Source organism: Antedon bifida, chromosome 4 (assembly GCF_963402885.1).
Source record: "Antedon bifida chromosome 4, ecAntBifi1.1, whole genome shotgun sequence".
Classification (NCBI taxonomy): domain Eukaryota; kingdom Metazoa; phylum Echinodermata; class Crinoidea; order Comatulida; family Antedonidae; genus Antedon; species Antedon bifida.
In genome coordinates this window covers 29,778,919-29,793,019 of record NC_136229.1, presented here as the reverse complement: position 1 = coordinate 29,793,019, position 14,101 = coordinate 29,778,919, and the positions used below count along the sequence as shown (strand labels likewise).

Below are 14,101 nucleotides of genomic sequence, written 5' to 3'. Positions count from 1 at the left end.
CTTCAAACAATTACATTGGAGAAGGGTATGGACTAGTAAATGTCAGCACAGATATAGGAAGTCCAAATGCCACTGTCACCTGGAATCCTCTTGAGACAAGTGACAATACTGGTGGACTTGTTACTGTAATGTCGTCATCTTTTGATTCTGGTGACATGATACCATATGGTACTCACACAATCACATTTACAGCATCTGATCCTTATGGCAATATTGACACCTGTGACTTTGGCCTCAATGTTGAAGGTAAAATATAAACATCTTTGTAATTTTGATAATTTACAAAATACAGGAATTATAATTTTTATAAACAACGTTATGAACATATTATAAGATTTACCTTCAACACACAACACAAAAGAGAATATATTTTATATTGCATAGGTAAATCCAAGTAATTACTAACTGACGATTAATTCTTTGGCCTTTATACAAATTTTAAATTTTTACTGATGAACCCATAGTCATTTTCATCAATAATTCTTCACCAATTTTGAAGCGCACTATAATTGTAATAATTACCATTATTATTACTTTGCATATATGTAACGGCTTGTTTATTATCTGTTTATATGGTAAGTTTGAGAAAATTAACATATACTGTATCAAAATGTTATTTCGCAACCAGGAATCGACTATTACCTGGAAGATAGGACATTTTTGTCCCATTCTACCATTAAAATGTGTAATATGATTATAGCATTAGTCATTCTTGTTTCTTCTTTTTGTATTATTAGATAATGAGGATCCAGTTTTGGTTTGTCCGCCTAATATTACAACTACTACAGCAGATGGTTCAAATCAAGCACTCAATGTCAGCTGGACTGATCCAATTGTAATTGACAATTCTGATGAAGGTATAACACCAAGGTCTAATCACATTCCTGGAAATAATGAATTCGATATTGGTAGAACTGATGTTATATATGATGCAGTTGACAGTTCAGGCAATGCAGGAAGATGTACCTTTACAGTTACTGTTACTGGTAAGCACAGATGGCTTTTATTCTTTCCTCTGACGTATTTAAATTAATTAATATAGAAATGTTTGCATAAAAGCATTATTACCTTGATCTTCTTTCCTGAGTATTTTTTACTATTATTTATTATAAGTTATAATTACCTCATGGTTTAGATCCAGAAGCACCAGATATTATAGATTGTCCAATGGATATGATTGTTAACACAACAACTGGTGAGGTATTTGCCATCAATGTTACATGGATGGAACCGACAGCTACTGATAACTCTGGAGAGACTCCGGTACCAGTAGCAGACTACACTTCTGGTGATAATATGTTTTTAATTGGCATCACAACAGTCCAGTACAATGTCTCAGATTCAGCTGGTAACTTTGATGATAGCTGCAGTTTTGTTATCACTGTTGAAGGTAAGACTGTTTCATATAGGAGGAAATGAAATTTGAGTTATAGTTTATTTTAATGTGGTTTTGTCAAATTCTAAATTTTTTAATTTCTGTTATTTTTGTGTAGATAATGAAAGTCCATTGATTGACTGCCCGACAAATGTTACTTCAAACAATTACATCGGAGAAGGGTATGGACTAGTAAATGTCAGCACAGATATAGGAAGTCCAAATGCCACTGTCACCTGGAATCCTCCTGAGACAAGTGACAATACTGGTGGACTTGTTACTGTAATGTCTTCATCTTTTGATTCTGGTGACATGATACCATATGGTACTCACACAATCACTTTTACAGCAACTGATCCTTATGGCAATATTGACACCTGTGACTTTGGCCTCAATGTTGAAGGTAAAATAGAAACCTCTTTGTAATTTTGATAATTATTTACAAAATACAGGAATTATAATTTTTATAAACAACATTATAAACATATTATAAGATTCACCTTCAACATACAACACAAAGAGAATATATTTTATATTGCATAGGTAAATCCAAGTAATTACTAACTGACGATTAATTCTTTGGCCTTTATATAAATTTTAAATCTTTACTGATGAACCCATAGTCATTTTCATCAATAATTCTTCATTTTGAAGCGCACTATAATTGTAATAATTACGATTATTATTACTTTGCATATATGTAACGGCTTGTTTATTATCTGTTTATATGGTAAGTTTGAGAAATTTAATATATACTGTATCAAAATGTTATTTCGCAACCAAGAATCGACTATTACCTGGAAGATAGGACATTTTTGTCCCATTCTACCATTAAAATGTGTAATATGATTATAGCATTAGTCATTCTTGTTTCTTCCTTTTGTATTATTAGATAATGAGGATCCAGTCTTGGTTTGTCCGCCTAATATTACAACTACTACAGCAGATGGTTCAAATCAAGCACTCAATGTCAGCTGGACTGATACAATAGTAATTGACAATTCTGATGAAGATATAACACCATGGTCCAATCACATTTCTGGAAATAATGAATTCGATATTGGTAGAACTGATGTTATATATGATGCAGTTGACAGTTCAAGCAATGCAGGCACATGTACCTTTACAGTTACTGTTACTGGTAAGCATAGATGTCTTTCATTCTTTCCTCTGATGTATTTAAATTAATTAATATATACATTTTTGCTAAATGCATTATTACCTTGATCTTCTTTCCTGAGTATTTATTACTATTATATATTATAAGTTATAATTACCTCATGTTTTAGATCCAGAAGCACCAGATATTATAGATTGTCCGATGGATATGATTGTTAACACAACAACTGGTGAGGCATTTGCCATCAATGTTACATGGATGGAACCAATAACTACTGATAACTCTGGAGAGACTCCTGTACCAGTAGCAGACTACACGTCTAGTGATAATATGTTTGCAATTGGCAACACAACAGTCCAGTACAATGTCTCAGATTCAGCTGGTAACTTAGATGATAGCTGCAGTTTTGTTATCACTGTTGAAGGTAAGACTGTTTCCTATAGGAGGAAATGAAATTTTAGTTATAGTTTCTTTAATGTGGTTTTGTAAAATTCTAATTTTTTGTATTCCTGTTATTTTTTGTAGATAATGAAAGTCCATTGATTGACTGCCCGACAAATGTCACTTCAAACAATTACATTGGAGAAGGGTATGGACTAGTAAATGTCAGCACAGATATAGGAAGTCCAAATGCCACTGTCACCTGGGATCCTCCTGTGACAAGTGACAATAGTGGTAGACTTGTGACTGTGATGTCGTCATCTTTTGATTCTGGTGACATGATACCATATGGTACTCACACAATCACTTTTACAGCAACTGATCCTTATGGCAATATTGACACCTGTGACGTTGGACTTAGTGTTGAAGGTAAATTAATAGAAATCCTAGCTTGAAATTATATAATTTAGAAAAAAACAAGAATTAATTTAAATTACAACAACATCCAATCAGTGATGATTTCTTTGCCTTACAATCATCATTAACGGATGAACTCACAATCGTTTTCGTTAATAATTCTTCACCAATTTCAAAGAAGACTATAATTGTAATACGTATCATTAATTATTTAGTTTGTTTATACTTTTCATATAGTAATTATGATAATAATGTAATGACTTGTTTACTTTTTTTTTATACGGTAAGTTTGAGAAAATGTATGTCAAATATGTTTTTCGCAACCAGAAATCAACTATTTTAGGTGGAAAGAAGGACATTTTTTGTTCCATTCTACAATTAAAAATATGTAATAATATTATTTTAGTATTAGTAATTATTAATTTTTTATGTTGTATTATTAAATAGATAATGAGGATCCAGTCTTGATCTGTTCACCTAATATTACAACTACTACTGCAGATGGTTTAGATCAAGCAGTCAATGTTAACTGGACTTATCCAATAGTATTTGACAATTCTGGTGAAGATATAACACCAACGTCCAAGTACAATCCTGGAAATAATGAATTTGATATTGGTAGAACTGGTGTTAGATATGATGCAGTTGATAGTTCAGGCAATGTAGCAACATGCAACTTTTCAGTAACTGTTACTGGTAAGCATTTTTTGGGTCTTTTTTTCCCTCCGACTAAAATATCAAAATGAAATCGAGAATATAGAAATTATTGTTATAATCGCATTCCCCTTCATCTTCTTCAGGGGGTATTATTACTATAAATTACAATTCCTTTCCTGTTTAGATCCAGAAGCCCCAGATATTATAGATTGTCCAATGAATATGATTGTTAACACAACAACCGGTGAGGCATTTGCCATCAATGTAACATGGATGGAACCGACAGCTACTGATAACTCTGGAGAGACTCCTGTACCAGTAGCAGACTACACCTCTGGTGATAATCAGTTTGCAATTGGTGACACAACAGTCCAGTACAATGTCTCAGATTCAGCTGGTAATTTCAATGATAGCTGTAGTTTTGTTATCACTGTTGAAGGTAAGACTGTACCTCATTGGAGGAAATTAAATTTGAGCTACAGTAATGTCGTTATTTTAAATGTAATTTGTATTCCTATTACGTATTTTATTAATAGTTAATTATAAGTCAACTCAGTAACTGCTCATCAAATGTCACTTAAACAACATAGGAAAGGGGTCTCAAATACTAAAGACATGATACCAATCGGTACTCACATCATTACAATTACAGAAACGGATCCGGCGCCATTGTTTCATTACAATCATAGTGTTTCAATGATAACATTGTAAATTTATAGATTTTGTTTCTGATCTATTGATTTATAATTATACATAATATATTAATTTTAAGACACTGAGCCTCCTAAATACATTGGATGTCCTACCGATTCAATAATTGTCATGAACCCTGTTGGAATGGCAAATAGATCTGTTTCTTGGATAGAACCAATAGCCACTGATAATGCTGAAATATTCAATGAAACATCCAGTCATATACCTGGTGATATATTTGAAATTGGCACAGTTACAGTGACATACACAGCATTTGATACTTCAGGATTAAAAACAACTTGTGTATTTGAAGTAACAGTTCAAGGTATTTGTTTTGTACAAGTAATTAAGCATATTTTAATTCTTACTCTTTCAAGACGCTTATTTTATTGGGAAGCAGTTAGTAGAGTGAACACATATTCACTTTAGGTTTTAGGTAGTGCATTTAACCAGATTAATTTATGTTTCTTCAGAAGCTTGATAACATGTGAAGACTAACTATCTTCAATGAATGTCAATATTTATAAGTTGTAAAAAGTAACTTTATTGAACATCGCTTTCAGATCGAAGACACATGTTATTAAAATGACGGTGCATTTCTAAATAAACATTACAAAAAGCCAAATATTTATTTTAAATAAAATACAAAAAACATATTATTATTCCCAAACAAAATTGGAAAACAATTAGAAAAATAAGACAATTTGCGTATTAAGCCAAGTGTCACAGCAAGTACTCACAAAGTAGTTTGTACTTTAATTTTATTCAAAACGTTGTCTTTTATTACAACCTTGTAAATATGTAATAATTGTAGAATAACGATTTTTGTGGAATATGTAGATACAGAAGATCCTGTGTTTCTCAACTGCCCAATGTCTCCAATAGAAGTAGTCACTGATGAAGGCTTTGCATATGCCAACGTGTCATGGGATGACCCCAAACCTATGGACAATTCTGGCATGTTAACAGTTACTCAAGTGAATTATCCTGGTGATAGTTTTTATGTTGGAACTCATTCTGTTAACATAACAGCTGAAGATGAAGATGGTAACATTGGTATCTGCACTTTTGTGATAATTGTCAAAGGTAATACTGCTACTGTGTACATCTTTTGTAAATAAGGATGAAGCATATTGTAGCCAATGGAACATCCCATTTGAAGATCCTGTAACCATTTTGTTGTTTGTAATTACAACCACCACATTATACCAGATGTGTGTGCGTGTTTATAGGACCATCAGCGCAACCTCACATAAAACGATTGATAGTAAATTAATGATATTATAAAAAAGTTCATCAACTTAACCTTTTCACATGTCATTTCTTTTCTTTCAGATGAAGAAGATCCTGTACTAACTGGCTGTCCAACGGACATTATTTTGAATACTACAAGAATGCTTTCATATGCTAATGCTACTTGGATGACTCCAAATGCTTCAGATAATTCAGGCAATGTTACCTTAATCTCTACACATAAGCCAGGTGATGGCTTTGCAGCAACTACCACTGAAGTCACTTACACAGCAAGTGATCCGTATGGAAACGAAGACATTTGTACATTCAATGTTACTGTAATTGGTAAGAATAATTTTTATTAAATAATTACTATAAAACATTTCAATTTAATTTTATTTAAAGAGTACTTTTTATAAAGAGAAAGATAAACTGTATTACAAAATGTACTTTAGATAATGTACTTTCCAATTTATTAAACAGATGCCGAGTCTCCTACTTTGAACTGTGTGTCCAATGTGACTGTGTACAACGATTTTAATTCAGCAACAGCTAATGCATCTTGGCCAATACCAGAAACAACAGACAACAGTGGTTTAGAAGCTACATTAACCTCTAACTATGAACCCTATACACTGTTTGATATTGGAATAACTCTAGTAATGTACACTTCAACAGATGCATCAAATAATGTGCAAACGTGCATGTTTAATGTAACTGTAATTGGTAAGTACGATTAATGGGTATAAATATTACAACTAAAATCTATATAAAAACATTTTAAACTTGCTTATTTGGTATTTCTTTAATCTATTAAAGATAATGAAGATCCAGTATTTGATTGCCCCAATGGCAACATTATAGCATATACAGATGACTCCCAATTATACTCAACTGTTAATTGGAATGTATCAGTTACTGATAATTCAGGTAACGTCACATATGATTGTACGAGTGAATCAGGTGACCATTTTGATGCTGTTTGGCCAATTATACAACAAAATGTAAGCTGCATGGCACAGGATCCATCGGGAAATGACGCATCTTGCTTTTTCTCTGTAACTGTTGATGGTGAGTTTATAAAAATTGTATTATATTGATTTCTGTGTACAAAATGTTTTTTTATTTTGGATCTTATGTCTACAGTACACAAAAACACTACAACAAAATAACTGATTCTCATTAGTTTATTATTTTATTATTGCAACTAAATAGACATGATCCTGTTACACAGTAACATTCCATTAGATTTGACTTTTAGGAAACTAAGAGATTATTAAAAACAAGAATCAGTAAGGAATGTAAAACTTACTATTATTAAAACAGTGAAATTAATATCAAACAGTTGGATAATACATTGGTTTGTTTAAACATTCAACAGTTAAATATTAAAGAGTTGTAATTTTTTTCTTATAGATAATGAAAATCCAAATATAACATGCCCCAGTGACTTCAATGTGACAACAGACAATGGACAAGCAACAGCTTGGATTCAATGGGATGTTGAATACACAGACAACACAGAATCTTTATATGATCTCAGCCTAAAAGGATCAGGTTCAAGTTATAATCAATCTGGTGAACACTTCCCCATTGGAACAACAATACTTGAATATACAGTAACTGATGCATTTGGAAACAGTGATAACTGTACATTTTATGTCACTGTACGAGGTGAGTTTTTTTAGATGGTTTTAATGATTTTCAGTAAAAAAGTTAATGTTTGAATGGAATTGATTATAAATAAATATCTTGCCCAATAATGCAAACAACCCACGAACATCATACCTTCTTACTTGCAGTTTTAATTTCTTAACATTATGCAATTACTTATTAATTGTTGAATTATTAATTTGCTTTTTAAACAGATGAAGAAGACCCTGTGATATCGAGCTGTTCAATGAACATTGTTTTGAATACTACAAGTATGTTACCATTCACTAATGCTACTTGGGTGACTCCAAATGCTACAGATAATTCAGGCAATGTTTCCTTAATCTCTACACATAAGCCAGGTGATGGCTTTGCAGCAACAACAACTCAGGTGACTTACACAGCAAGTGATCCGTATGGAAACGAAGACATCTGTACATTCAATGTTACTGTAATTGGTAAGATTAAAGTTTAATTTGTATTAAATAATTACTATAAAACATGTTAATGTATTTACAAAATTTCTTTAAAAAATAGTATTACATAAAGAGAAAGATAAACTGCATTTTAAAATGTACTTTAGATAATGTACTTTTTCAATTTATTAAACAGATGCCGAGTCTCCTACTTTGAACTGTGTGTCCAATGTGACTGTGTACACCGATTTCAATTCAGCAACAGCTAATGTATCCTGGCCAATACCAGAAACAAAAGACAACAGTGGTTTAGAACCTACATTAACCTCTAACTATGAACCATATACACTGTTTAATATTGGAACAACTCGAGTAATGTACACATCAACAGATGCATCAAATAATGTGCAAACTTGCATGTTCAATGTCACTGTAATTGGTAAGTATAATTGAATGATGATAAAGAAAATACATGAAAATTTACTAACATTTGCAGATAGGTTTTTCATTTTATTTATTTTATTGCAGATAATGAAGATCCTGTATTTGATTGCCCTAGTGGCAACATTATGGCATATACAGATGAGTCCCAATCATACTCAACTGTTTATTGGAATGTATCAGTTACTGATAATTCAGGTAACGTTACATATGATTGTACGAGTGAATCAGGTGACCAGTTTGATGCTATTTGGCCAATAATACAACAAACTGTAAGCTGCATGGCACAGGATCCATCGGGAAATGACGCATCTTGCTTTTTCTTAATAACAATTGAGGGTGAGCATTGTGATTATTGATTTATATTATTTTACATTTTTTAGATTATAGATTTTTTTACACAAATTATTTTGTAAAATCACAAATAAAATATAGAATAGCAGATTTTAATGTTGCAAAAAAAATCAATATTATAAATAATTGAATGCATAAACATAATAATGTAATAAACATAATATGTTATAAAACCAGATGGATTATATGCAAACATATTATGTTTACATACCATTCCGTCGGATTTTACATTGACCAAAATTCATAGGTTTAATATTAGATTGTCAATATTAAACCATACAATGAGTACCAACGAATTCAGTAGTACATACATACTTAACATTCAATAAATGTATATTCAACATTTTATAGTAACAGGAATTATTGGGTTTTTTTTGTAGATAATGAGAACCCAAGTATAGAATGTCCAAGTGACTTTAATGTGACAACAGATAATGGACAACCAACAGCTTGGATTCAATGGGATGTTGAATACACAGACAACACACAATCTCTATATGATCTCAGCCTAACAGGATCAGGTTCAAGTTATAATCAATCTGGTGAAAACTTCCTTATTGGAACAACAACACTTGAATATACAGTAACTGATGTATTTGGAAACAGTGATAACTGCACATTTATTGTCTTTATACGAGGTGAATATACACTAGTATTGGTTTTACACACCAAGCTCTATTGCATAATCGTCCTCAGTACGAAATTTGAATCCAACAAAGACTACTTCTAAACCTATAAATACCGAAAGTTAGCAAAAAATCGTTTTAGAACATGCAATGTTGTCTTTTGATTTCAATATAGTAAATTGTTATCCACACATTGTCTTACGTTTGTTGAGTATAGAAATTCAAAATTAACTCACTAACCTAATATTTATTACATCATCATGTAGATACTGAGAAGCCAATGCTGAATTGTCCAGATGGCATTGTAAACGTGACTTTAATTGGTGAAGCATACGGTATTGCCAATTGGGTTGAACCAGACATTACAGACAACTCTGGCTTCCTTCATGTGAACATGTCAAATTACTTTTCTGGTGATCGCTTCTATCCAGGCAACACAACAGTTTATTATTTTGCTGAGGATCCATATGGAAACTCTGTTAATTGTACATTTATTGTTACAATCTTTGGTAAGATTAATTACCGTTTCGATAGTTTGTCTTATGTATAACTACAAAGTTAGTCACATGTTTAATAAAAATGTATAATTCTGAAACGTAAATTATAATCTTTCCTAAAAGTCTTTCTGCCATTTTGCTTAAATCAAACTAATTAATTTGTATTGGTTTTAAAATGGATTTGGCTGCGCAGAAAATTAATTCTTTTAAAGATCTAGTAAAGAAATGTCCTTATGCTCAATGATATGAATTTTGGAGGTTTAGGAATAAATAACTATCTATAGACCACGTTGTCATAGAAGAAGAACACATTTCATTTATTAGTTTACAAATCTACCAAAAAGAATAAGACCGTAATAGAATTTAATTTTGATATTTTTAAAAAATCTGATGAAACCTCATTATTTCCTTTTTTCTTCAAAATGAATAAAAGCTGACTATTGGTGTATGTTTCTCCCTCAGATGCTGAGATACCGATATTTGATCCATGTCCCAGTAATATAGAGGTAAACACAGATCCCAGACTGCCGTATGCAGTAGTAAATTGGAATATTTCAGTATATGATAACGTTGGTGTTATTGAACTTGATAGCAACTATGTCCCATTTGATACATTTAATATCACAGTAACAGAGGTAAAATATGTTGCTACAGACTCTGAGGGCAATGAAGCAGAGTGTACATTTAATGTCACAGTAGCAGGTAACAAATATTTGGTCAGATTATCAAATTATTGAAAATTGTAATGTCTACTTACAAATGTTCAGGTGGTCGTACATAACCACAACTAGCTAAAAAAAGTAAAATCATTGAGATATACCAATGTCCAAACAGTCAGACAAATGTAAACCCAACATGCTGTAATGTTATTCAACATGACCAGTTAAAAATAACACATTTTGGACATATGATCTCCATAAAGACACCAGTGAATTCAACGTTTCTCAAACATTATGGTTAAATGAAACCCGACATGTTATGTTGGTTTTTCTGACTCTGGGTCAGAAATAGGCTACACAAGACTTTGCTCTGTTTTGTCAATAGACTAGATAGACAGAACACCTCTCATGATTCTGTTTTGTCCATGGGCTAGATATTTTCACAACTTCTTTCAACCAAGAACTTTAGAAAAGCTTTTTTTTAATAATCGTAATTGTCTACTGCAACGCTTACAAACTTAAATCTTATCTCTTAATAATATTTGTTTATATTTGTCGAATATTAATATCCAGCACACTTTTTCAGATACTGAGCCTCCTGCATACATTGGATGTCCTACTAATATAATTGTCATGGTTCCTGTTGGAATGGCCAATAGATCTGTAACATGGATAGAACCAGCAGCTACTGATAATGCCGGAGTATACAATGTAACATCTACTCACAGACCTGGTGATACATTTGAAATTGGCACAGTTACAGTGACATACACAACATTTGATACTGCCAGACTAAACACAACTTGTGTATTTGAAGTAACAGTTCAAGGTATTTGGTTTATAAAATGTACAACTGTTTAAAACATGCAGACATGTCCAACTAAACCTTGATTTCTGAAATTTAATGTTTTGAATGTATATATGTATACATGAGGTATATGGGTTTGTTTTTTCATTGATATATTTATATTCATTATTATATGCATTGCAAGGTATAACATTTACAGGCAAATTGATTTCATTGTAACTCCCCCCATCTGCTATTGTATATATATCATGATACCGTATATGTGTAGGTTGGATCACACAGCCTAATATTTTATTTCCGATTATCAAGCTTTTTTACAGTGAGATTAATCCAGCTTAAGATGTGTTTACCTAAAGGGCTTTTAATAACCTCTAAACATTGTAATGGCTTTTATCTGCAATATCATCATCACCATCATTGAGGACTAAATAATTTTCACGTAATGATTTCTTTTGAATCTATAGATACGGAAGATCCAGTGTTTACCAACTGTCCAAATTCTTCAATAGAAGTAGTAACTGATGAAGGCTTTGCATATGCCAATGTGTCATGGGATGACCCCCAACCTATGGACAATTCTGGCATGTTAACAGTTACTCAAGTGAATTATCCTGGTGATAGTTTTTATGTTGGAACTCATTCTGTTAACATAACAGCTGAAGATGAAGATGGTAACATTGGTATCTGCACTTTTGTGATAACTGTCAAAGGTAATACTGCTACTGTGCACACGTTGCGTAAATAAGGGCTGAAGCACTGTAGTCTAAATAATTTACTTTGAATAAATTGAACCGTACTAATGTTTGCAATTAACACCATCACGGTAAATACCACATGTGTGTGGGTTTATGGAGACAGGACAATCAGCGCAACCTCACATCAAATGACTGAGAGTAAAGTAACATCTTCCTATGAACATAATATTATAACAAAATTAATAAACTTAACCTTCTCACATGTCATTTCCTTTCTTTCAGATGAAGAAGATCCTGTACTAACTGGATGTCCAATGGACATTATTTTGAATACTACAAGTATGCTTTCATATGCTAATGCTACTTGGATGACTCCAAATGCTTCAGATAATTCAGGCAATGTTACCTTAGTTTTTACACATAACCCAGGTGATGGCTTTGCAGCAACAACCACTGAAGTCACTTACACAGCAAGTGATCCTTATGGAAACGAAGCAATTTGTACATTCAATGTTACTGTAATTGGTAAGAATAACGTTTAATTTTTATTAAACAATTACTATAAAACATTTCAATTTAATTTTTTTTTAAAGAGTACTTTTTATGAAGAGAAAGATAAACTGTATTACAAAATGTACTTTAGATAATGTACTTCTACAATTTATTAAACAGATGCCGAGTCTCCTACTTTGAAATGCGTGTCCAATGTGACTGTGTACACTGATTTTAATTCAGCAACAGCTAATGTATCTTGGCTAATACCAGAAACAACAGACAACAGTGGTTTAGAAGCTACATTAACCTCTAACTATGAACCACATACACTGTTTGATATTGGAATAACTCTAGTAATGTACACATCAACAGATACATCAAATAATGTGCAAACTTGCATGTTCAATGTCACTGTAATTGGTAAGTACGATTAATGGGTATAAATATTACAACTAAAATCTATATAAAAACATTTTAAACTTGCTTATTTGGTATTTCTTTAATCTATTAAAGATAATGAAGATCCAGTATTTGATTGCCCCAATGGCAACATTATAGCATATACAGATGACTCCCAATTATACTCAACTGTTAATTGGAATGTATCAGTTACTGATAATTCAGGTAACGTTACATATGATTGTACGAGTGAATCAGGTGACCAGTTTGATGCTGTTTGGCCAATTATACAACAAAATGTAAGCTGCATGGCACAGGATCCATCGGGAAATGACGCATCTTGCTTTTTCTCTGTAACTGTTGATGGTGAGTTTATAAACATTGTATTATATTGAATTCTGTGTACAAAATGTTTTTTTTTGGATCTTATGTCTACAGTACACAAAAACACTACAACAAAATAACTGATTCTCATTAGTTTATTATTTTATTATTGCAACTAAACAGACATGGTCCTGTTACGCAGTAGGCCTATATTATATTGTATTTGACGTACTACCATTCCATTAGATTTGACTTTTAGAAAACTAAGAGATTATTAAAAACAAGAATCAGTTAGGAATGTAAAACTTACTATTATTCAAACAGTGAAATTAATATCAAACAGTTGGATAATACATTGGTTGGTTTAAACATTCAACAGTTAAATATTAAAGAGTTGTAATTTTTTTCTTATAGATAATGAAAATCCAAATATAACATGCCCCAGTGACTTCAATGTGACAACAGACAATGGACAAGCAACAGCTTGGATTCAATGGGATGTTGAATACACAGACAACACAGAATCTTTATATGATCTCAGCCTAAAAGGATCAGGTTCAAGTTATAATCAATCTGGTGAACACTTCCCTATTGGAACAACAATACTTGAATATACAGTAACTGATGCATTTGGAAACAGTGATAACTGTACATTTTATGTCACTGTACGAGGTGAGTTTTTTTAGATGGTTTTAATGATTTTCAGTAAAAAAGTTAATGTTTGAATGGAATTGATTATAAATAAATATCTTGCCCAATAATGCAAACAACCCACGAACATCATACCTTCTTACTTGCAGTTTTAATTTCTTAACATTATGCAATTACTTATTAATTGTTGAATTATTAATTTGCTTT

General features: G+C 31.8%; 1 protein-coding gene across 1 annotated transcript in view; it reads left to right on the top strand.

Moving 5' to 3' along the window:
* Positions 1-922: 922 nt before the first annotated feature.
* Positions 923-14,101, top strand: part of LOC144839326 (uncharacterized) — a 63,483-nt gene continuing 50,304 nt past the window's right edge. Inside the window, exons 1-23 of the mRNA XM_078694641.1 lie at positions 923-986; positions 1,136-1,390; positions 1,494-1,778; positions 3,741-3,989; positions 4,135-4,389; positions 4,723-4,968; positions 5,484-5,729; positions 5,979-6,221; positions 6,360-6,602; positions 6,696-6,947; positions 7,293-7,550; positions 7,745-7,987; positions 8,142-8,384; positions 8,474-8,725; positions 9,121-9,378; positions 9,633-9,875; positions 10,326-10,565; positions 11,109-11,351; positions 11,795-12,040; positions 12,308-12,550; positions 12,698-12,940; positions 13,034-13,285; positions 13,658-13,915. Of these exons, the coding sequence (XP_078550767.1) occupies positions 1,168-1,390; positions 1,494-1,778; positions 3,741-3,989; positions 4,135-4,389; positions 4,723-4,968; positions 5,484-5,729; positions 5,979-6,221; positions 6,360-6,602; positions 6,696-6,947; positions 7,293-7,550; positions 7,745-7,987; positions 8,142-8,384; positions 8,474-8,725; positions 9,121-9,378; positions 9,633-9,875; positions 10,326-10,565; positions 11,109-11,351; positions 11,795-12,040; positions 12,308-12,550; positions 12,698-12,940; positions 13,034-13,285; positions 13,658-13,915 (5,464 nt within the window). The 5' untranslated portion in view covers positions 923-986; positions 1,136-1,167. The remainder of the gene's footprint in view (positions 987-1,135; positions 1,391-1,493; positions 1,779-3,740; positions 3,990-4,134; positions 4,390-4,722; positions 4,969-5,483; positions 5,730-5,978; positions 6,222-6,359; positions 6,603-6,695; positions 6,948-7,292; positions 7,551-7,744; positions 7,988-8,141; positions 8,385-8,473; positions 8,726-9,120; positions 9,379-9,632; positions 9,876-10,325; positions 10,566-11,108; positions 11,352-11,794; positions 12,041-12,307; positions 12,551-12,697; positions 12,941-13,033; positions 13,286-13,657; positions 13,916-14,101) is intronic.